At 35.3% G+C, this 24,958-nt stretch overlaps 1 protein-coding gene across 3 annotated transcripts in view; it reads left to right on the forward strand.

Annotated features, from left to right (window-relative positions):
* The first annotated feature begins 2,221 nt into the window (after nucleotides 1-2,221).
* Nucleotides 2,222-24,958, forward strand: part of LOC111502173 (uncharacterized) — a 29,766-nt gene continuing 7,029 nt past the window's right edge. Inside the window, exons 1-9 of one of the 3 annotated variants that reach the window (XM_074181552.1) lie at nucleotides 2,223-2,514; nucleotides 7,623-7,940; nucleotides 8,135-8,491; nucleotides 11,303-11,924; nucleotides 16,531-16,958; nucleotides 17,022-17,142; nucleotides 20,180-20,569; nucleotides 23,754-24,298; nucleotides 24,406-24,781. In XM_074181552.1, the coding sequence (XP_074037653.1) occupies nucleotides 7,668-7,940; nucleotides 8,135-8,491; nucleotides 11,303-11,924; nucleotides 16,531-16,958; nucleotides 17,022-17,142; nucleotides 20,180-20,569; nucleotides 23,754-24,298; nucleotides 24,406-24,781 (3,112 nt within the window). In that variant the 5' untranslated portion in view covers nucleotides 2,223-2,514; nucleotides 7,623-7,667. Of the gene's footprint in view, nucleotides 2,515-3,638; nucleotides 3,658-7,622; nucleotides 7,941-8,134; nucleotides 8,492-11,302; nucleotides 11,925-16,530; nucleotides 17,143-20,179; nucleotides 20,570-23,753; nucleotides 24,299-24,405; nucleotides 24,782-24,958 lie in introns of those variants that run through there. The other 2 variants (XM_074181550.1, XM_074181551.1) reach the window with 2 other exon arrangements.

Consider the following 24,958-nt stretch of genomic DNA (forward strand, 5'->3'; position numbering starts at 1 on the left):
GAAGTTCTCGTGGAATCTAATTTTTCAATATAAAAATTTCAATAATGTTTGGTAGCAATGATTGAAATAAATCATATAACTATTAGCAATATTTAAAAGAAATTTCACTATAACTAAATTTTTGAAAGCTGAAAGTATTGAACAGTGGTATTCCAAACAGTACTGAACAATTGAGTGTATAATATTTTTCCGAAACAAGCACTAGTTTACTTCATCTCCTGAAGACGTCAAATTAGTTGGTGAATCGCGTCGAACAGAGTATTGCAGTTCTAATGTTTGGGAACAGTTCTTATTTTCGACTTGTTTCATATCAAATGTATTTTTTTTATATCTTAATTCGAAATTTTTGCCGCAAGGTAGCGTTGCAAAATTCAAGGAACACAAAGAAAATGTCAAAATGCCATTTGGTTAATTTTCCCAAATTCTCTGTTGCGGGACTAGTGTTGACGGAAATAATGCATCATCTGGAAGATCAATCCAGCTGATCTTTGCTGTGGAAAAAAGTGCAAAGCTTTGGCTCTTTGCCTAAAAAATGTTTTGATGAAATTATCTTCTCACGAAGTAGAATTACCTTTGGTATTTCTAAAGAATAGTGTGGATGAATGATGTGATGTATTCTAGAGCATCTAAGTTTGATTTTTATGGACTATCATTACGAAAAGCGTCCAATAATCAGTAATGAAGAACTTCATGAATTTTTCAAAATGAATTATCTTAGATATTATTTAACACTTACACATACATATATACAAAGTATTTCATGTACTTGGAGTAAAATTATATTTGTCGAAGTGTTCACTACAAACACAAAAATTTTATGATTGATCAATGCCCAAAATCCAAGCTTTCTAAAGCCCAAAATACACGTGGCAACGCCTCAAAATTGCTGAAATCTTCAAGTCACCAAGCACAAAAACCAGAGAGAAGAAGAGTTTCATGTCGAAATCAAAAAGTCAAAATTGTGCAATTCAAGTAAAAGAGATCACATGTAAAATAAAAATATTCCATATATTGGATACACAATTCCGGGACATAGAAGCAGAAAATTTCCTCATCATGGAAAAACATGAAGTAGAAAAAAAAATCTGAAAATTGAATTAGCTAATGAAAAAATTGTGGACTTCAAGAAAATTGTCACAATGGGAGACATAATGCACCATACTTTTATAAAATATGAACTTTTTTGTCAGGCAGTGAAATTAGCACAAGGACGGAAGGCTGAATGTTTTATGCAAATAAATAGCTGTTTGTAGGTAACCCAGGCACAATACTATACGTAAAATACGGCCACAACTAATTTTCTATTTCTTTGCTACATTCAGGTCTTGGGGAAATATTTTCCGATAACATAATTATCACAGTAGTACATTGAACAATACTTTTTGTATGAAAAATTGTCTTTACATTTCTGTCGAAAAATATTATGATAGAATGGTAGATGCGATAATTAAAATTTAAATGCTTGTGAATAGGGTTCCTTTGTTTTCCTAGAGTTTGACATTCGAATTATCAAATCTAGATGCCGCCCACTCCGTGGTACTCTAAGAATTTTATTGTCGGCCGTAATTATGATAATTACCCTCCAAATCAACTTATGCTTGTGGTAGCGTCTATGGTAATGTATTCTAAGAATGTCATTGTAAGTCAATAAATCATTTCCAGGTATCAATACCGCATGAATTTATCTGAAGTTCGCTAAATCAGCAAAAGGTGTCGCACTGTTCATGCGTTTCAAAAATATTTGTTCTATTTTTCATTTTTATTGTCGCCAAATCAGGTTTATCAAACTGCCAACCGCGTGGATACTCGAGAATTGTGATTTTGAAGTGAATGTTTTCTGATAAATTTGGCGCATTGGCCATTTTTTCCACGTTTATCACAATTGAAGGCATTTCATCGACTAGCAAAGATAAGACAACGGTGCTTTTTTGATTTAGAAATCAGATGTTTCTCTGAATTATTCGAAATATTATCTATTAGTTTTTATTGAATGTCTTGAAACCAGGATGGGCTTTTGAAATTATTTTGCTTATACACCGGTTACTTTTTTAATGAAAAATAAACGTAGTCAGCTTTCGATTTAATTAATCGAAAACTTTGAAAATGAAACTGTTTCATCCTATTTCAACCCTTAATTTTCATTGAAACGGTTCGAAATTGAAATTATTAGAAACTCAAAATTAAGTTTACCGCCAGAAGTCATCTATCCAAAGATGGCGCTTTCCATTGTTAGTGAAAATTGTAAAATGGCGGACCAAAGTTTGGTGAGCTAGTGCTTTCGAATTTAATACGAATTATGTTGAAAAAACACGTACATTTTGATAAAAATATATCGTAAATAGAAACCGGAAAATTTGAACGAAATTTTGTGAAGTTTTGAGATAAAAAACTAGTATCGCATCTGAGAATTCGAGTGTTTTGTACCTATGAATAGACGTTGTCCTCGTCTTATGTAGCCATATTTATGAGATTTATATTAATAATCCTTTCGAAACCCGATTTTTCAAATGAGAAGTAAGTATTTTTCACTCATGGAGTAAACGTAGTTAATGCATAATTGGTAATTTTTGTGGTTTGCGTCATTTTCTCTGAAAGCACGGCTCGAAGGTTTAGCGTTGATTTTGTTGATTTTCATGTCAGAGGTCAAGATTAGTCTGCTTCTGCTTATTTCAAAGCGATTAAAGCATGCGAACCTCACGAAAGAACTGGGCCGTCCAAAACTTCCAGTACACGCCGGGTTATTTGAGTTTTTTTAGGATTTGGACTAAACAATAGTTCAAGGTTATTCTGGTTTTGGACAATGCTGGAAGATGGAATTCATATAGGAGGATGGTTGAGAAAATTCATTACATAATTACGGTTTTCAGCTTGCCAAACCCACAATTTGAACCTTTGTGAATGTCTGAAATAGATGTGGCCAAAAATAAAAACACAAAACATTGCACTGATCAATAATCAACTCTCATGGTCTTCTGAGGTTTTTGGAAAACCCATACTAAGTAGACCATGACTTGTGTAGGCATCATTAGGTTTTGATTTGAGTATGTGGCTGTTTGGATTGAAACTTATGGATATGTAATCCTCAGTGTTGGTAAATATTGCTCCAGATTTTGACACCATTTTTCATGTTGAGTGAAAATTGAGTTGCTCTGTTATACTCTTTTATTATGTAAAATTGTAGTGTGATAACATTTATTTAATGCATTGTTTAATTTTTGTGTACTTATCTGTGAATTTCCATTGTTGAAATTCAGAATGACCTGTTTTTTTGTATTAGCACTTTGTTTTCCAACGTTTTTACTGTAGTTATATGTGTTTTTTATAAATAAATATTGTAATGACAATTCTGAAGAAATCAAAGAATGGTGCTATCAATTCTTCTATATTTAAAAAATCATGACAGCTGTATATTCAGATTTCCATGGTTTATTCTACATATGTCAAAAATCATTTCAATATTCAGAAGAGTACATTTTGAAAGTTGTCTTTGAAATATGATTATTCCACAGATTATAACTGAGAAATTAGATTTCTAGAAAAAGGGGTGTTTCTACAGTTTTCCAATATTTGAAATATAATACCTTTTGAATGAATTACACAGAAATCTCATCTTTATTACTCAGTTTGTGACAGAATCGTAACAGATATTATTCACAGGTAAAGTTACATATACAAATATATTATGAAAGATAACGCTTAATTTCCGATAAATGCAATTCCTATAACGGATTAAAATATTTACCCACTTCTATTAGTGTTTTTTAGGAACTGTCTGCATTTATTACTGTTGAATAGTGGTAAATTTTGCGAGAATTTGAATTGGTATTGAGAAATATTGGAAAGATGCTGTGAAAACTAGTGTTTTCGTACAAAACCCCTGTGATAAATGATAAAAATATAGAACAAACTCATTTTGAATTATAAAGCAGAGGGGGTGCTATACAGAGGTATTTTCAAATGATTTGAGCATGTTTAGCTGCATATATTAACTCGTCAATCAAAAATGACACTTTGATCCTCACTTCACTCTCATGTAAAAATGGTCTGACAATATTGAGCTGCAGTTACAGGAGTATTTGGACACCCAACTGAGAGAATAGACGTTACCTATGTAAATAATACAAATGAAACTTGATATTTCTTGAGATTCAGGACCCAAAGATGTAATATTACTTGTGAAATATTTTTATTTCATTCCAGAAGGCTAATAGAAAATCAAACATGTTTACTTATCGTAGTATAGATTTTTTCATTCCAATATTCATATTGAAATGAAGTTTGTTTCCAACATAAACACTCTGACAAACATATATTAGAGGATGAACGTTGATAGTTGTAGATAGTTCTATAGATTTTTAAAGATTCACATAGCCATTCAAAGAAATCGAGGTAAACATTCGTGCATATGCATACATAACCTAAGACATATTTAATATCGGTGTCATTGGAATCAAAATTCAATGTTCTTATAGAAGTAGTTGTTTCTAGAAGCGATTTTCTTCCAGTTTCTGTCTGAAAGTTACTTCTTTGCATGAGCTACGCATCTTTGTCAAGAGTTTATTTTTGAAATCTATTGCTTTCTCCCTTTCTTTGGAAGATTCCTACGTTTTTTTATAAAGATGGACACGTAGAAAACCAAACCCTTTACAAAAAACTAATCTCTGCTTGAAAAACATACCCCTTTCAATGGAAAATAACTGTTGTATGTGAAGCTTCAGTAGTTCAATAAAATCTCCAAAGCATTCACCCAAAAAGTCATTGAGAATTTTTCAAATACTGTGGGACAGTGCCATCTACTTTTAAGTACCTGACCGAAGACAGATGTTTATTCATAAGCTTTATTGTGAAATTATAAGCGTAATGTAAGTCAAAAAGATATGAAATTAAGGCTAATATTTGAATAATACACGAATCAACTGAAATGACACATCCATCCTTATCTATTCTTTTCGTTTGTGTATCACAGGGAATGGTTCTAGGACTCGTAGTTTTTTATTGAATTTCATTGATGTATGAAAATTTCAGAACTCGTTTTTATTTAGAATTTGATTGGAGGTAGGCTGTCACTGTTATAAGTATTTTAATGACCTACCTAAGATTTACATTGACAGAATATTCAACACCTATTGTGATGAATATTACTGGAGTTTTTTCCCAACACCAAACCATTATTTTAGCACCTCGAAACGTGTTTCAATCACCGAGTGATCATCTTCAAGAGGAAGATCTTCCTCAAAAGTGCATCACAAGTACCTATTTGTGATATGGTATAATTCAGCGGTGAACTCATGTTTTGAAATTCCACTTTTTTTATTTTTTTTGTTTCTATGCAGCTCAATTATTGTCTGGTTTGAATTACTAATGAAAGAATCAAGTGGTTTCTTTGCCCTTCTATCATGATCCTGTTTTAGTTTTTTCATTCAGTTTATTGGGGTTATCCATTGTTTCAGATCCGAGTTCGTGATCGATTGATGAATTTTGAAATATTTTATGCCACTTTAAATCTTACTGCTACCCATAAATTCAAGTCCATTTCTTCAGTTGGCTTGGTTTCATTTTTTGTTCTGTAATTTTTTCTGTTTTCATAGCTTTTTCTAAGAACAAAGTATATGATCAGTTTCTCAAACCATACAGTTTTTTTAGTATTTGCATAATCTGTTAAATCATTATTTATAATCTCTTCAAGTTGGCTGAAATAAGTTCTTGTTATAAAATGTCACCTTGTTTCCATTCAGCAGGTAATATTTGTATGTTATTCGTAAATAAAACTCCTGTGCTGCCTAATTTAATTCATCAATATAAGATTATTGATAGATTTTAGGCCTAGGAATGAATAATAGTTAGAAATTACTTTATATTTTAAAAAGGATTATGGAAATCTTTATCAAGTTCTGTTTTGAAAATTGTATAGTTTGCTGATTTTGAGATCCCACAAATTTTTTTATTTCGACCATTGCTAAGCTGAGCAAAGTGTGAAGCCTAACATTTCACCGGCTTGAGATGAAGTTTCCGTTATACGGAACTTGAAAGACATTTTTGAATAAAAAATAATCCATAGATCTTTTAATTTATATGAGAAAGTGATACAGACATTTGTATGTTCTAAATGTAATAAGTATAAAGTTACATCACTTGTGAAAGTTATCTAGATCAGACTGATGATTTGACTGACATATTTTAAACTTTTTGAATATAATGATAATCTTTATTTCCAGGAGCAACTAGAAAATCACAATATTGCCCAATTATGAATTAGGCATACATAGAAAATTGAAAAAAAAGTTTATTGTCTAACAGGAGTAATCCCAATTACAAGACAAATATAATTAAGTTTACAGCTATGACTAAGTATGAGTACAATGGAATATAACGAATAGCATATACAAACAGTGATACATTCATATAATAATAATAAAAAAAAAACAATAAATTAACAAGAACAACTAGAAATTAAAACAATAATATAAGATAACACAATTTTTAGAGAGAAATATTTATTCAATCGATACATATTATTCTGTGTTAGGAATCACACGTTAAAAGGTAAGACCTCGTTAATCCTTAGCTCGCTGGACTTCTGAGGGTTGTCGTTCGTAGGGGTATGACAGCTGGTTGACGGAAAAACAGATTTTGAACAGATTTTTTTTATTATTGTCTATTAAAGCACTTTTGAACCTTATGACAGTTGAATTGTACTTATTTTCAATAGGTTATTTGTTGTAAATTCTCAAACCTAAGTGTTTCCAAGACTTAACACAGATGTCAAACTTATGAAAAGAAACGTGGAAGTTTTGACTTGTTGTATTGAAACTATAAACCGTGAATTATGCATCTTTCCCAACTACCTACATCGTAGGTTCTGGAAAAAACTACTTCCTCGGCTAATACCACGCTGGATATTGAATTGTATCCGACACATTTATGCAACATATCTCACATTGGTAGTGTCGCAGATGTTTCGCGTTTTGCATAAATTCTTCCAATTCAGTTTTAACTTTGACAGGCATTGCTCCGTAATAGTCTGGTCAAAGGACCAACTATTTCTGGTTTCGCGTGCTTTTGGTAGGTAGTGAATAATTATTTATTTTCAGATGCAAATACGGTGCTTTCTTATAAAAATAGATAGGGCACAGTATTTTTTTCTGTATTAAATATTGTTTGCGGCTAGTTTTAATAGGTAAACCGAAGATTTTCACAAGATTTGCAACATCATTAGATATATTTTGAGACAATAGATATTCCAAGAGCATAACAATATTTTGAAATAGTGCTAACAAAGTCATCGATGACTTTTCTAGTGATGCCTGGAAATAATCGCTTCTATAAAGTTTTTAACGTTATTTGCTCATTCGTGTATCATGGTGCGTTTCTTATAATTTGCAGAAATTAAATTATTGAAGGAAAAGTATTGGTTTGGTGTTTGTGTTGGTGGTGTTGGTGTAAAAGTACATGAGCCTTGGAACTAAAAACCACCGAGAATTCATCAGCATACTGATTTATGTGTCATGATGAACAATAATGGTCTCAATACCGACCCCTGTGGAATACCCAGATTTCAGCAATTCTCCAATAGTTCTTATCTCGAGTAGCAAATAAATGAATCTTTGTTTTTTCTTTTGTAGATGGGATGGCAACGCGACTTGAAGTGACCCCCCTTCTGTGGAGCGATGGATCCCGGGCCATGGTACGCTTCGTATAACCGGCTGGCGAGCGTGCAGGCGGCGGGATCGGGAGGCGGCAGCGAGCTGCACCACCACCTAGCCGCCGCGGCGACGACCACGGCCCCCGGAGCGCCGCCCACCACAACCGCCCAGCTGCTCCCGGGCGGCTTTCTCTCCCCGCCGCCCGTCGGATATGAGTCCGTCTTCACGCCGCTCTTCCACCATGCCGCCACAGCCGTCGGGGGCGGCGCCAAACCGGCCGCGCACTATGTCACTCAGGTAATTAATTCAAACACTAAGAAGCTGTTAAAAATTCATAACAAGTGATTTTTCACTGCCATTGACTTATATGTATCAGTTGAGAGATTTGAGACCTCTAATTTTCCTTGTGGTATAGCTTCAAACTGAGAAAACTTATGAAAGAAATAAAACTACAGGTTACACAAATGTAAATTTGTCTTGAATTTGAGCAGGTCACGCAGCAGCGCGCGCAGGCACTCGCGCAGGCCGCTGCAGGTGGCGGCAGTGGTAAGCAGTCGTCTTCCGAAGGCGGCGAGTTCCATCCGCAGCAGGCGTTCTTTGAGCAAGGCGCCGCGAACGCCGCTTGGCAGCAGAACAGCCCGTTCGGCATTCTGCCGCACGAGAGTGTCGTAGCAGCGTCTGCAACGTCGAGCAAGAACTATGAAAACTTCAACGCTCACTTCGCCGCCGCGCAGAACCTCAATAACCACCTCAATGCGCAGAAGACGGCCTCTGCAAGTAGGGCGCAGAGCCCCCAAGTCTCGACCGCAGCATCATCTACCAAGGCCAACTCCACCACTTTCTATCAGGTATGTCGAGATATTCTTTATAATGTTAGCAAATATTCATTCATGAGGTCTATACATAAATGAGAAAGAAAAAGAGAGATATTTTTTATTTCAATAGAAAGATATATGCGGTATAGAATCTTACACAAATTTCCGTAACATCCAAAAATGTTTGCGCATGCATATCGCCACTTGAATAAAAATATTTATTTTACGGGATCACCCCCATTTGAGAATAAAATTAAACAATTATATAATAAAGTAATATACTACATTACATTAACTTAAGTTATTATAAAATACATATTATAATACTACCATGCAGTTAAGAGATTGTTTTTGAATTTGGTGAGAGATATACCAGTTACTTCCAATTTTCTTTCATTAATTAGTCGAAGTGTACGATCAACAGGGTTATGTAAGCCATAATTTGTAGAATGAAACCGTAAGTGAAACAAATCGCTGAACCGTAGAATTCTGTTTGGGACATTGAAATTAATATTTTCTAGAATTTCAGGAGCAACAATTAAGCCATTCAGTAACTTGTATATGAAAATTAGATCAAAGTTTTCCCCCTTTTTCTCAACAGATTGAGATTAAGGATTTCTAAAATGTTGCTACAATCATGGTCAATAACAGGTATACTCATTCTATGAGCACCAAATCTTAGGAGTTTGTTTTGAACTCTTTCAAGAGTAAGATGGTGATTGTCATAAAATGGAGACCATATCATTGAACCATAATCTAATATTGATACTACCAGAGACAAGTAAACTATCCTTAAGACTTGAAGGGACAGATGTTTACCATGTCATAGAATAAATCCAAGACATTTTGCCGCCTTTACCACAATATAGTTCAAGTGGTCTAAAAATTGAAGTTGTTCATCAAAAAAAAACACCCAGATCCTTCACAGACGAAACATAAGATAATCCATGGCCATCAATTACATAAGAAGTATCAAATTTTTTATTTCTTTTGTAAAAACTTATAAAACAGCATTTTGCGATATTCAACTGTAAATTATTCTCAGAGCACCATGTAACCAATCTATCTAGGTCATCTTGCATTAGTGTTGAATCATATAGTGATCTTATTGGCATGAAAACTTTGAGATCATCTGCGAACATCAAAAAATCAGTATGATGGAAACATTCAACAATGTCGTTGATAAAGATATTGAATAACATAGGAGCGCAGTGAGAACCCTGAGGTACCCCTGATGGCACCTGAATTTTAACCAATGTAACGCCTCCAACTTTAACTTGTTGGGTTCGATCACATAAGAAACTTCTGAGCCATGTTACAGCTGAGTCAAAAAATCGAAATATGTTTAATTTTTTCAATAAGATATTGTGGTCTACTCGATCAAAAGCTTTTGAAAAATCCGTATACACTGTATCCATTTGCCCTTTACTTTCCAAAACATCCAATATTTTGTGTTCAAAAATCATCAAGTTGGTAATAGTAGATTTATATTGTGAGAATATTACGTACAACATACAAACAAAACCAACACACTAAGAAATATGATGTTGGAAAAAAATTGTCTAGTATAGAAAACTGTAAGTATTTTTTGACATAAAACATTTAGTGCAGAGGAACTCTCACTCCAAATCATTGTGTCATATGCAATATGTTAATGAACCATACTTTAGTAAGCAGTTTTAAGAACCTTGAGTGAGACAGGACTCCTCATTGTCACATACTCAATTCAGTTTACTATTTGCCTACTTCATATTCAAGCACTTTTACATCAGTTTTATCTTCTGGTAGTTCATTTCTTTTCCTGAAAGATATGTTGTCAGTTTTATTTTTATTTAAGCAGAGTATGTTGGCTTTAAACTATTCCTCACTTTTAGACATCACGTCTTCTGATTTTACACTAATTTCTTAGGTTGTATTGTCTTACACCAGAAAAGTAGTAAATTATGAACAAGGATGTCCCAGTGTAGACTCTTGAGGTACACCATGCCATTGTTATTTTCAATATTTTTTTATTACTCTTCAAAGGTTTTAGCCCAAGATATGAAATATCGGAATTATCATGGTTTAGTATTTGTTGTTCCATTTTGTAAGTACAATATATCTAAAATTAATTCTTAAATTCTTTCTAGGACTGAGAAACTACTAAAGATAAATAAACTCTTTTAAATGCTTCCATCAAGAATCCTGAATAATTGCAAATAATCAAACCTAACAATGTTGAGGATTTAATATCAATTTTCTCAACAAGATCCATAATTTGTTCATTGAAAATCATTCCCAGATCTTTTACAGAAGACTTGTATTCCAAATAAACATATAAAAGTTTAAAATATATAATTTTCTAAAATTGGTGACGAAATGCCAATTTATTAGATCTTAATGTTGATAAACACTTCAAATACAAATGCCTACTTTATATCCCATCGTAAATTAGCGGTATGATTTGGTAGCTTTTTGATGTATATTCTGATAAAATTTTTTTTGCGTTTGTGTTCTGCCAGCTTAATGTTGAATCAACAGAACATATATAATATCTCTGTTGAATGAAAGACCTAAAAAATCACAGAGTTAACACCGGTAAATCTTCACGTTCCAATTGTCAATATTTTGACAGAAGCTACTGGTATACGAAATCATAAAATTATTTAAACTTTGCAAGTACTGCAAAGTAATGTCTCACGAATCCAAATGTAAGGTTTTTTTTCTCGAGAATGTAACAAATAACAACAATGATATAAAAGTAATTTTAGAAATAAATTATTATTATAAGAGATCAAAAACTTCCACATGTACTAACGAATTTCACTTATTTGGATTGTATAAATATTTTTGAATTTATACCAGGTGCCGTCTAGTGTTCCTCCGGAGAATAGCCCCAACAGCAGCAGCAAAACTTTCCCATCGTCCAACTCCTCAAACATCCAACAATCATGCATAGTCTCTTCTCCGTCAACAACAGTTTCGAAAGAGTACAGGGTACCCCAACCGCCCGGACGCTCCGCTTACTTGGGCTCTCCAAACCCCTCGCGGGGCTCTATCGAAAAGTCTTTTGCCTCGACCTCCGGCAAGCAGCAGCAGCAACAAGCACCCTCGCAGCAGATCCAGACTAAGGCGCAGACGAAGATCTACTCAGAGCTCAGCAGCCAGCAGGAGAGGCAACGAGCTGCCAACGAAGACAATCAGCAGCAGCAGCAGAGCCAATCGTCGCCCATTAGTTTTTCCATCATGGATGCCCCCGGTAGGCTGAATTACTCGGGCAGCAATTCTTCAGGCAAGAGGCCGCCGCAGTTCCAACACAACTACAGGCACTACCAGCAACAACAGCAAGCGGGGGCCTCGAATTCAGAGGAGTTTCAAAGGCCGAAGAGCGGGTCTGATTACAACGGTTCCAATGGGCCGGACTGCGGTGTTGTCGTTCCGAGAAGGCCTAGTCCCCTTCAAGCACATTCCCAGGCGTCTCCTTTGGGTAAGTAAGATTTTGTTTTTGGTTACGAGAGTGAGGTGAGTATTGTTAATATTCATCTAGCATCTATGTGTTAGAATTTAATGAGTTGATTTTAAAATGAAGTTTCAGCATTAAAATTAATATCTGAATCCGTTCGAAAAGAACATATTAATAGGTGATAAGTTTTTCAAACGAATGTAAGAACCCTCCTGACTGACGAACTTCTTCAAAAAATGTAAGATCTCTTCATCAAATCAGAAAGTTTGTTAATAGTTTATTTTTTGACTGTTACTTCAATAGTTATAGGAAAGTCTATAGAAAGGTAATCAGGGCTGCAAAAAACTTGTACTATAGTAACAGAATCACGGAAGCTGACAACAAAGCTAAGGAGAGCTGGTCAATAACCAATGAACTCTGAGGAAAAAATATGTTTACAAACACAACAGATACATCCTTGAATACGGATCTTCTAAACAGCTATTTCTGCTCCGTCGCAACATTCTGCTCAGTCAAAACATTGTTGTATTTATTTATTAAGTAGGCAAGCCTAATATACAAAAAAAGAAAAATTACAAATTAATAAATATCTCACGACATTAACTATGTAAATATAATAACATTTTAAAGTACCTTTCAAGGAAAACCAAATATACATACATATCTATAGATTATTAGGTTAGTTCACATTAAAAATAAAAAAATTACAAATATCATAATGAGCTGTCACTAATATACTTCTTTAATGATGAATTAAATTGGTTTATTGAATTAGATTCTTTTACAAATTGTGGTAGTTCATTAAATGCGTTTAAGCCTTTATGGAATATACTATTCATTCCAAATTTAGTGTTAGTTTTATTAATGTAAAAATTGTTATTTCTTCTCGTATTGTAATCATGAACTTCATTATTTCTCAATAAAAATTTTTGAAAGTAATTGGGTAGCAATCCTTTATGCAGCTTAAATATAAAGATCATAGTCATATATAATATACGTTCTTCAACTGAAAACCAGTTTAGACACTGTAACATCGATTTAATTGCTGAGTAATGGCTACATCCCAATATTAATCGCATGCCCCGATTTTGAAGCTTTTGCAATTGCGCTATTTTATTTTCACCAAGTAGAAAAAGTAATGTTGTACAATAATCAAAATGAGGTTGTATTAGGCTTTTAAAAATAGTCAACCTAGCATACATAGACACCTTTTTACATATACGAGAGAGAAAAAACAGTTTTTTAGATATTTTTTTTCAAATAAAATCAGCATTGTACCTACTCACGATCCCCTAGAATATCTCAGTGATATCTATGTAGACAATACCTTTTCATTACACCATATCAGTATAAATGAATTGAAAGAAGTGATAGGCAACATAAAAAATAAGAAAGCATCTGGCTTTGATGAAATTTCTATTAAAATTCTTGAAAGGCTTCCTGAGACTGCGCTCAATATACTTGTTGTACTGATTAACAAATCCTTCGAGCAAGGAACATTTCTTTCAATTCTCAAAACCTCAGTTGTCATTCCTCTCCATAAAGATGGTAACAATGAAGATCCAGCAAACTTTAGGCCTATATCGCTCATCCCAATTTTATCAAAAATAATTGAAAAACTGGTAAAAAAAAGAATAATGGAATTTTTGACCAGTAATGGGATATTGAGTACACATCAGTATGGCTTTCAGAATTTTTAGAGTACAAGTGAAGCTATATCAAAAGTATTGCAATTGGTGTATAATGAAGTCAACAGCAGGGAAGCCACTACAGCAGTGCTTTGTGACTTATCCAAAGCTTTTGACTGTGTCAATCACAGCATATTGCTTCGGAAACTCATGAGATATGGTTTTAGGGACAACAGTCATATTTGGATTAGTTCGTACCTTTCTGACAGAAAACAATTTGTATGAATGTCATCTAACTCGGACGTGGGAGAGATAAATTGTGGAGTACCTCAAGGCTCTGTGTTATGTCCTATACTGTTTCTGTTATACATTAATGATTTGACCAACATATCGATTACAGGAAGCTTTACCTTATTTGCTGACGACACCACATTAGTGTGGCATGACAAGGACAAAAACCGGGGATTGCATAACAAAATGTGCCAAGACATGAAAAAAGTGACGAATTGGTTTGACTCGAATCTTCTATCATTGAGTACTAGCAAAACAAATATATTAGCATTCAAGTGTAATATACCTGATATCTCCCTAGACAATAACACAATAAAAAATAACTCCACTTTGAAATTTTTGAGAATTTATTTAGATAAAAATTTAAAATTCGCTCAGCATATTACACATGTCAACAAAAAATTGGCATCAGGATGTTTCGCACTGAGAATCATCTCAAAGGAACTGGGGTTCCTTCCTGCAGTCGGTTTTTGTCTTACAGAAAAGGGCTATCAGGTATTTATGTAAAGCGAAATGGCGGGATTCATTTACACCCCTTTTTCAAGAACATGAAATCCTTACGGTTATTTCAATATTTATATTGGAAACCGTGTCAATTATACATAAAAATAGGGAGAACTATGAATCTACAGCTACAGCCACATACCACACAAGGCAGTCAAATGAACTGAGTCTACCAATTCCAAAAACATGTTTGGTTCAAAACTCGTTGATATATAATGGAATCAGAATATACAATAAACTTCCCAATGAAATCAAAGAGGCTCCTTTCATCATATTTAGAAAGAAATGTACAAAACTATTAAGTGATAAAGCCTATTATGACCTACAAGAATATTTTGACGATGCCCTGTAATTCAGAATGTGATGAAACTGTGATTGTACTGTGTATGAAACATATATTTTTATTCGTTGTCCAAGTTCTTGTCAAGTAACCTCTGCTTATGTATGTATATATCTAATATATAAAAATGGATGTTGGTTGGTAAGTGATAAACTTCTACATCGCTCAACCGATCGTGATGAAACTCGACATGTATAAGTAATAATAATAATAATAATATTTTATTCACCATTCACGATACATAGTGTATATATGGTAAGTCAATCAATAATCAGAATGAATACTAGGTATAAATTTAAAAATGTTAATATTTATACAAGACGTCACTAAAAATAAAAAAAAGAAATAAATTTATACATACATATAAACACATACACAATTGAAATATATAAAAACGTATACAGATCTAGTTCATATTTTATTTTTCAGAAATTATCGTCTAAAAATTCTTGGAAACTATAATAGCATTTCTCTAATAGCAAGTCTTTAACTTTCTTTTGAAATATGATGTTACTTCCAGTCCGTTTGAGTGATTCTGGTAGTTTATTGTATATGATTGCATTGTAATCCGGAGACCTCTCATAGAATGTCGTTCTATGTTTAGGAATTTTCAATAAGTTGCCGTGTCTGGTGTTATATTCATGTTTCTCAGAATTACACGGATAATTATCTATATTCTGTTTGGTAAAGATAATACATCGAAAAATGTACACAGCAGGCACCGTAATAATTTTATTTTCTTTAAAGATAGATCGACAACTGTCTTGATAATTCAAGTTAAAAATCAGTCTTACTAAACGCTTTTGGGAAACAAACACTCTCAAGAATTATCTTGCTCGACCCCATTAATATGTGCATATGCCATAGCATAGTAAATGCTTAGCAAGCCTGCTATGTTCAAGGTTGATTTCATTTGTTTAATAGCGAAATAGGCTTTATTTAGTTTCGAACATACACTTTCAACGTGTCTACCCCAATTTATACTCTCATCTAAATGAGTGCCTAAAAATTTAGTTTCCATAGAGGGTTGGATGTCGTCAATTACAAAAAGTTCGTTGGGTAACAATTTTCGGTGAAAAAATTTGACTATTACCGATTTAGACGTGTTTAGAATTAACTTATTTCTCTGACACCAGGATGAAAATTGATTTACAACCATTTCCAGTTTAACTGCAAGCTGTTCTGCATCCTGATCGGATATTGTTATCGTTGTGTCGTCGGCAAACATGGTAACATGAACGTTTTCTAAATATTGTGGAAGATCATTTACATAAAGAAGAAACAGCAGTGGCCCAAGAACTGAACCCTGTGGTACCCCAAGTTTCACAGCCTGACTGTAAAATTGAATCATTGCATCTCACTATCATGGTTCTATCTGTCATATATGATTGTATCCACTTTATTATACTGGCTGGAAATCCTAGAGGCGCCAATTTATCTATTAAAGTTTCAATACACACTGTATCATAGAGAAGGTTTTTAGGCTATCAATTTTTCTGTAACTCGCCACTAGATGGCGCTGTAGAAATTTTTTTTTTAAAGCACTGTTCTATAACGCTGGGCACGCCTAAGTTTGTTGTTTCTGTCAAAATATTGGAACAGCAGCGATACAGCAACATAGTACTAGTAGTTTATATTTATCTTATACTTCATGTTTATAGTGATATTTATCTATGACATTGTATTTGTAACAAGAATTTATTCTTGAACACTAAACATATTATCAATCAATCAATCTTGTAATTGAAAAGTTTTTGATAATTTCTAAAACCGTGGTATCTTCTGAAGGTAATAATATAATTATCATGTATGATAAATTATCCAGGTTGCGAAACGAGTTTATTTAAATTGAATGTATGTTTCGCAGGCCACGCTCAAAGTCCGGCTTACCCCATGTACCACAGCCCGATGAACTCGATTTCGTCTCCGCAGCAGAGTTCGAGCAATCAGGTGGCGCCTCCGTCGCCCCTCGACGTGTCCGTGCCCCGGCCCAGTTCGCAGACCGGCACCGTCGCCTACCCTTCTGTCATCACGAGAGCCCTGAACCCAGAAAAGACCTTCCCGGAGCGCTACGAGCGCCCCAACCACGCCAACCAGTCCAACCAGAATTGTTGGGACGAGAGGCAGCAGCAACAGCAGGGCCAGCAGCAGCGCAAACAGCAATTCCAGAACGGCCCTCCCTACAATTCGGGGGCCGGCGACATGGGCAGGAACGAATCGGCGGCGCAACAGCGAATAGTGATAGGAGTGGGGGAGAGGCAACAGACTTACTTTGATTCGAGCAGCGGACACCAGGTAACACTTCAAGACTTATCCAGCTGTAGAGGTGACCCTATGAGCATTGTCAAAAATTTACAGCAGCAACAGCAGAGCTGCCAAGTGCAGCAGAACGAAATTAAGGCGGAAGTCAAGCCCCCGCCCATTAAGAGGAGGAAAAGTAACGATAAGCCCCCCGTACCAGAGTTGCACAATTTGCCCAGTGAGTATTTCTAAGTTTTGAAAACACACTTTCTGTTTCTGTGTCGGTGCTTGTGAAGAAAATCACAGAAAATGTGTTGATTTTTTTTTTCATTATAAAAGGTAATATTTTTTTAGGGATGATTATCTTTTGGGGAAAACATTCTGAAGAAGGGAAGAAAGTAATTTAAATATCAATAATAATATTTTCAATTTATGAATTCTCATTTACTAGAAAAGGTAGATACTGATTTTTTAAACATTGATTAAAATTAAAATACAGTAATATTATGAATTTCACTAGTTCGAACTTCCATTGTCTAATATGTAAAATTATTTGAAATCCCTGAAACAACTGAAAAAGAAGAATTAAAAATAAGTAGCTGAAAATAACAATTATATTAAGTAAAAATAACCTGAAATGAAATAATAGTGAAATAAAATACAAGTAAAATTAAAACGATTGAACAGAAAATAAAGAAATACAAATACAAAATACGGATAGATCTGGTAATACTATCCGTAGTCCACCAAACGCGGACTGCGATTCCAAGAATTGCAATTACCGAATACCCTGTGAGTGCGGAAAATCCTATATTGGTGAAACTAAGAGGCCATTAAATGTTCGCATTGCCGAGCACAAGAAACACACCCAGCAAGGGGAAACCAGTAAGTCAGGAATAGCAGACCATGTTTGGACCCATCAACACAACATCGAGTGGTCCCAAGGTGAGATCTTGCACAGAGAGGAACATTGGTTTAGGAGAAAATTCAAGGAAGCCTCCTACATGCTGTCCAACAACGTATTCAGCCAAGCTAGTGTAGAGATACGCTAGCTTGGCAGAACATATGGAAACCCATCATCAAGCGAAAAATGGCCAACTCCCGCCAAACGGTCATCTCCCACTGAACCAGTGAAGCGGAAAAATGGAAAGTGGGGATAAGTGAAAGTACTCGAATGACCCATAAATAGTCGTCTCTCGGAGGAATCAGTCCAGTCATCACCTGAAGACGACTGTAGATACTAACAATCGAAACGCCGTGTATTTTATTTCACTATTATTTCATTTCAGGTTATTTTTGCTTAATATTATTGTTATTTTCAGCTATTTATGTTTAATTCTTCTTTTTCAGTTGTTTTGGGGATTTCAAATCGTTTTACATATTAGACAATGGAAGTCCGAACTAGTGAAATTCATCATGAAACATTGTCAATCACCTTAAAACAGTAATATTACATCAACAGAGTTTCTATTGAAAGGCAAGACCTTGTTAACCCTTAGCTCACATTTCAGTTAATTATGTTCAAGTATATGAACAATGAATTGATTACGTGAAAATGTTTTTCCCAATCAGGGCCGGAGTATTATACGAATCAGTCTATTGAAGTGCCAAATGAGTGAGATTCTACTGTATATGCAATATGATCAGGTATAATGCACAAGAGCAGTTTAAAAGTTTATACTTTGGGAGTTCGTCTATTGAACCATAATTTTTATTCAACATTTCTGCAATGTTAGTGAAAAATATTATTTACTTTTTGATGTTCGTAGTATAGACTCTAACTTGTTGTAGTTGTTTTTAATAGTTCCTGGAAACGGATCAAAGTGATCTCTGTCAAAAATTATATTGAATTACTTCATATGCGAATAGTACTTTTTTAATAATACTATGTTCAGAATATCATTTTTTTGTAGTTTTTACTATCCTGCACTTCTGTTCGAAAAATTAGGTGAGTTTTAAAACTTTGCGGGCTACGGACATTCGATTTGCGATTTTATGTTGAAACATTCGTCTCAAACATATTTTCACAGTTTCAGATGTTTAGCATGTTTAGTTCGTTAGTTCGAAATGCAATCTCAAAATATTCATCTCTCCCAACTACCTGCATTGTAAGTTCTGGTAAATACCTGCCGGAAACAGCTACATCTCTGCCACACTGGATATGCAAGATACCTCACAGAGGTTAGTCTCGCAGATGTTTATCGTTCATCCAGCAGCAGCACCATTTTGAAATTATTTGAGTAAATCACCTACAGACCAGCTTTGAGGTATTACCACTCATTCATTCATTCAATATCCAGCGTGGCATTAGCTGGGTAAGTAGTTGTTTTTCAACAGGCAGAACCTAAGGTGTAGGTAGTTGGGAGAGATGAATATTTCGAAGTATTCATTTTCTAGTAATTATTTTTATATACAGGAATATATTTTGACTCCTGCGCACTAGGAAAAGTTCCAGTTGTGAACGAATCATTTATTTTTTCACGAAGAGGCTCAGAGATGAGTTCTGCAACAGCTTTTCAGGACCTTTTCTTTTATATCATTTGTATTCTCGGCAGTTTTTATTGGTGTTTTAAATATCATTTCAAAAACATCTATTTGTGTTATTGGAATTATGGAAAAGCTAATATGGAAATTTCTCGAGTTCATGTCACTATTTAGTGCTAGAAAATCAGTGATATGATTTGCTTTTTCACTAGATCTGTGATGGGTTCTCCAAAGTTTTTAAAAACATTCATAGGAGATTTGTTTTTTTTTGCAATTTATTTTTATAATTTTTCAACTCTCATAATGTTATCAGATTAAATTACATGTTCAATGTGTATAGGATGATGATTAGAGTAGTTATCAATGTATTTTATTTCAATAAGATTATGTGAAATGTATTCTTATCTACTGTATATATATTTTTATGGGGTTTATCATGATGAAATCAAAAAATAAAATAGGTGCATATTGAGTTTCATATTATTGATCAATGTCTGATAGATAGTGCGTGATGATCTGGTAATAGTTGGAATTTGGACCTGCATTATCTTAAAAATATTCTTTCATAAATGTTAAAATTATTATATTTGTGAATCAATTGTTCATACCCCACGCTGAATTTTTATATTGTCTTTGAAGTTGAATTTATGTAGAGCATTAACTGTAGAATTATCACTTGTTGAATATTTAAAAAAATTAAAAAAGGTTGCTTTTCGCCCACTTTGTTTTCCACACAAAAAAGTAATGTGTAGTTGTTGTGTCATCACGAGGTCGGCATTCCTTTATTCCAGGTCGAATCCCCCCACCAGCCCACAGCTCGGGTGCGAATCAACCCCAGCAGAATGGCGCATACTTCGATTTTGATCGATGGAATCTTCCGCCGCCCACTTCCAAAATATTCGCGGCGCAGGGTCTGCACCAGCAGCACCAGGGCCTCATGGTGCCGCATCCACACGGTCACCATCCGCCGCCTCCCTTGCCGTACTTTGCTCCTTTCCACCTCCCGCCACACCCGTCAGAGTACCCCTCTTCCGTCGAGCTAACCCCCTTGGCTAACTATGGCGAACAGTCGCCCCAGCCACCGGGGCAGTATCAGCACCAGCAGCAACCGCCGCAGCCCGAGGAACACCCCAAGGTTGTGGTGCCCAACATCGAAGAAGAGCTGAATTTTCTGTCGCAAGGTGGGTGACATTTTTTATTCTATTTTAGAAAAAAAAAAAAGAATATTTCATGACGTGACAATGAAGATTTTTTTCCTCTCTGTTATTAATATGTCTATCAGACAATTTTTCAAATAAATAAACCTTTATTATCCAAACAGGTATGAAACTTACTTACAGGACAACTTTTTTCAATTCAATTCAAATATACTTTATTGTCTGAAGAATAAATTCTTATTGACAAAGCCTCATGCGAAATATAAATAACATATACATTTTTTTTTTTTTTTCATATACATGAAATCACTAAAAGTAAGTGATAAAATGAACTGAAAAGAGACATGTAAATAATAAACGTTTAGGATATAGGAACATGGTCAATAAAATTAAATAAATCAATTTAAACTGAATTGAATAAAATCAAATCAATAAAATACCGTAGATATTACTACAGTTGTGGAATTGGCCGCGGTGGTAGTGCGTCCGACTCACGATCGAAAGGTCGTGTGTTCGATTCCCGCCTTGACCAGATATTTTTCGAGAGAATTTATCTGGTTGAAGCTGGAATTATTCTGCAACCGTGTTAGGAATCACACGTTAAAAGGTAAGACCTCGTTAGTCCTTAGCTCGCACAAGTTTCTCAACTTCTGAGAGTTGTCTTTCGTATGGGGGCGGCAGCTGATTAACGGAAAAACAGATTTTAAACAGATTTTTAAACAGTTAGTCTTTTCAATTAAAATTATCATCGTAGAATTCTGCTAAGCTATAATAAGGTCTCACAGAAAGCAAGTCTTTCAACTCTTTCTTAAGAGCTCTAAGGTCATTTATGATTCTTATAGCTTGAGGAAGATGATTGAACATTTTGAGACCGTTGTAAATAATGGAATCTTTAACTAGGGTCGAAGAAGGCAGCGGTAATTTGAAGCTGAATCTTTGTCTGGTTTGATAAATTGGCGCGTCCAAGTTGTTGAACAATACCCTATTTTTGAAGAGAAGGCAGATTGTCTCATATATAAATAAGGAGACCACAGTTAGGATTATGTTAGAGGCAAGAAGAGGCCGACAAGAGTCCCCAGGCTTGGCTTTGAATATGCATCGTATTGCACGTTTTTGTATTAGTAATACTGATTGAAGACATGTGGTAGAACACACACCCCGAAAGCAAATATAACGTCTTGTACCGAGTTTTGTACTGAGTTTGAGCAATCCACTAGTAGAGCGAATTTTAAAAAGTGAATGACTTCTCGCTGGCATGTTCATTTTGTAGGCAACATATCTAAGAAATTTATTCAGAACTTTTCATAACTGTGTGATTGAAGTATGTTGGAGACCAGATACAAGTGCAATACTCAGTCACTGATCTAACCAATGTTGATCTAATAGAAAAAATGTTGGTAAAATCTTTTGTTGATCTGCATATGAATCCTAACATTTTCATCGCTTTGTTAGATATGTGTTCATACTCTAAATGAAAGTCCATCTTGTCATCCATCATAACACCCAGATCTCGTATAGATTGTACACGTTCCAACTTCTTTCCTGCAATACTATAACCAGCTGTATAAAGGTTTAATGACTTTGAAAAGGAAATACTTTTACATTTTGCCACATTGACATCCATATAATTCATCTTACACCAATCAGAAAAAGATTTAAGGTCCATTTGAATTTTCGCACAATCCTGCAACAAATCAATTGCTCTAAAAAATGTTAGAACATCTGCAAACATCAGTATTTCACAGTCAGTAATTTTTTCTTTGATATCATTTACAAAGATATTGAAGAGAAAAGATCCCAAGTGACTCCCTTGAGGTACTTCTGAGGTAACATATATCTCCTGAGAGATAAATCCTTTAATTTTCACAAACTGAGATCTATTACAAAAGTAACTTGAGAACCAGTCTTGCAAACTCCCAAAAAAGCCAATTGCTAAAGAACTTTATGGTTCACGATGTCAAATGATTTTGAAAAATGCGTGTAAATTACGTCCACTTGTTGATTATTTTCCAGAGCATTCAAAATATACTGGGTGTACAACAGTAGATTAGTGTTGGTAGATTTACCTTTACTAAATCCGTGCTGTTCGTCAATAATCACTTGTTTTAAAGGACTCTTTATATTATCACAAATGATGCGTTCAAGCAGTTTGGGTATTGTACTTAATATGCTGATCAGTCTAAAATTATTTGTCAGCTTTGTTACCAGACTTGAAAATTGGCGTTATATAACTTGATTTCCAAATGAGGGGGAATTTTCCCAAAGTAAGTGAAGCTGAAAATAATAAGAATAATGGTTTAGCTAGTGTAAATCTACAGGTTTTCAGAAGCATCGGTGAAATGCCATCTGGTCCCGGACCCTTATATGGATCTAATTCCGATAATTTTTGTAGGATAATTTCTAAGGAAACTGTACAACTATTGATATCAATTGTTTTCTCATAACTTAATATTGGTATTTCATTATCTTTATGTGGTCTATAAACTGATTGAAACTGGTCTGCAAATGCATTAACAATGTCATTTCCATTCTTATAAATATTATCCCCGTAGTACATAGTATCAGGAAAGCCATAATTTTCCCGTTTGTTGTTAACAAAATTCCAAAAGCTTTTCATGCTTGATTTCAAGTTATTTTCAATTCTTTTAATATAATCATCACAACAAATTTTTGACGCCAGTTTGCATCAGGCTCTGAAATCTGAAAATATTTGGTAGTCATCCCAAGATTTACTAAGTTTATAGGCTTTATGAGCTTTTTTCTTTTCAATAATGAGTTTCTTCAAATCATTGTTGAACCAACGGGGAAATTTTGACTTAGTTTGCCTAACATACGGTACAAAGCTACATATACCCTCATACAAAAATTATAAAAAATGTTGGTAGCCGCATTTATATCTGTTATATTTCTCAAATGTTATTCCCAATCAATACCAGCTAAATAATAATTCAATCCAAAGTAATCAGCTTTCTCAAAATCAAAGTAGAAATATTCATACTCTAGTTCCTGATAATTATTCACTATTGATAGAGTCACTGTTAATGCTGGGTAAATGGTACTGTCCTGAATAGTTTCAGGTCATCAGTGTCGTTGAAGTATTTTCAATGTCACTGATATAGAATCAGAAAAGAAGTGGTGCCCAATGAACCCAGAAAAAAAATTTTGATGTATGTGCCTACGCATGTTTCTAATGCCTGTTTCGTTTCAGATACGACCAGATCGAACCACCAAGCACAGCCCGGAGCAGGGCAGAACCACCGGAAGTCCGTACAATCGGCTACCGCGGCATCACCCTTGGTGAAACCCCCGGAGAAACAGGCCGGCGGCGCCAGCTCGGGTTTCATGAGCAGCTACTTGAAGTTCCTGCAAGGCGAGAGGGACACCTCGCCGCCGCCTCCGGTCAGAGGGGGCGGCAGGAAGCAGCCGTGGCCGAAGGTGCCGACGAAGAACATGGATGAAAAACCGCCCGAGAGCAACGGAATGCTGCCGACCCCAGCGCCGCCCCCGCCGGTCGTGTTGCCACCGCCGCCGATACCAACCCCGGTGATGAGGCTGTCGCAGGGTGATCCGCAGGACGACCCGCGGTACTTCCCGCTGCCGAAGGAGAGGAAGCGAAACAGTTTCGACAGCTCCGATGATGGTTTCAGTTCGGACGACGACTTTTTCGGGCACCGAAAACACCCGGCATCGGCTACTGCGGTGGTCAAGACAGAGCCAAAAGATAAAGAAAAAGAGAAGGAGCAACGCGAGAAGGTAGGTCATTCGGAAAAACGAGAACAACAAAGTTTACACTCTCTAATGCATTGTTAAATCATTTTCGGTTTATGTGAATTATTAATTTATAATTGTGAATTGTTAAGGAGAGGGAGAAGAAGAAAGAAAAGGCGAAGGCTGCCAAGGCGGGGGCGGCGGCAGAGAAGAAGAAAATGAAACTCGAGAAGCCGCCGAAGCCGGAGAAGGAGAAAAAACACAAGGAGAAGAAGGAGAAAAGCGGCAAGGAGAAGAACAAAGAGGGCAAGAAGCAGAAGCAGCAGCATGCGGCGGCAGAGAACGTTCCTCGGAGGGAGTCGACCAAGAGGGCGGCCAAGGGGAAGAACAGCCTGGCGGAGATCAACAAGGATGACGAGCCCGAGGAGCCGGCCGAGTTCCAGGACTCGGACGAAGACCCCGCCTGGACGCCGGCCGCGAGCAACGAGGGCGAGGAGCTCGCCCTGCCCGTCAAAAAGACGCGCAGAGGTAAGATGAGGGAGAAGGGGTAGAAAAAAATATGAATCAAACGGAAATGGGGAATGTTCCTCAATTTGGGTTATTACAGCAAATGCAAGTTTGAACAAAATAAAGTTGAGTTTAATTCATGAGCTTTTCAAATTCACTTTGAAAAGTATTCAAATTGATGTTTCAAATGTTTAGTTT

The sequence above is a fragment of the Leptinotarsa decemlineata genome, unplaced genomic scaffold, assembly GCF_025532065.1.
Source record: "Leptinotarsa decemlineata unplaced genomic scaffold, Ldec_3_MD MMD2_tig00026314_RagTag_RagTag, whole genome shotgun sequence".
Lineage (NCBI taxonomy): Eukaryota > Metazoa > Arthropoda > Insecta > Coleoptera > Chrysomelidae > Leptinotarsa > Leptinotarsa decemlineata.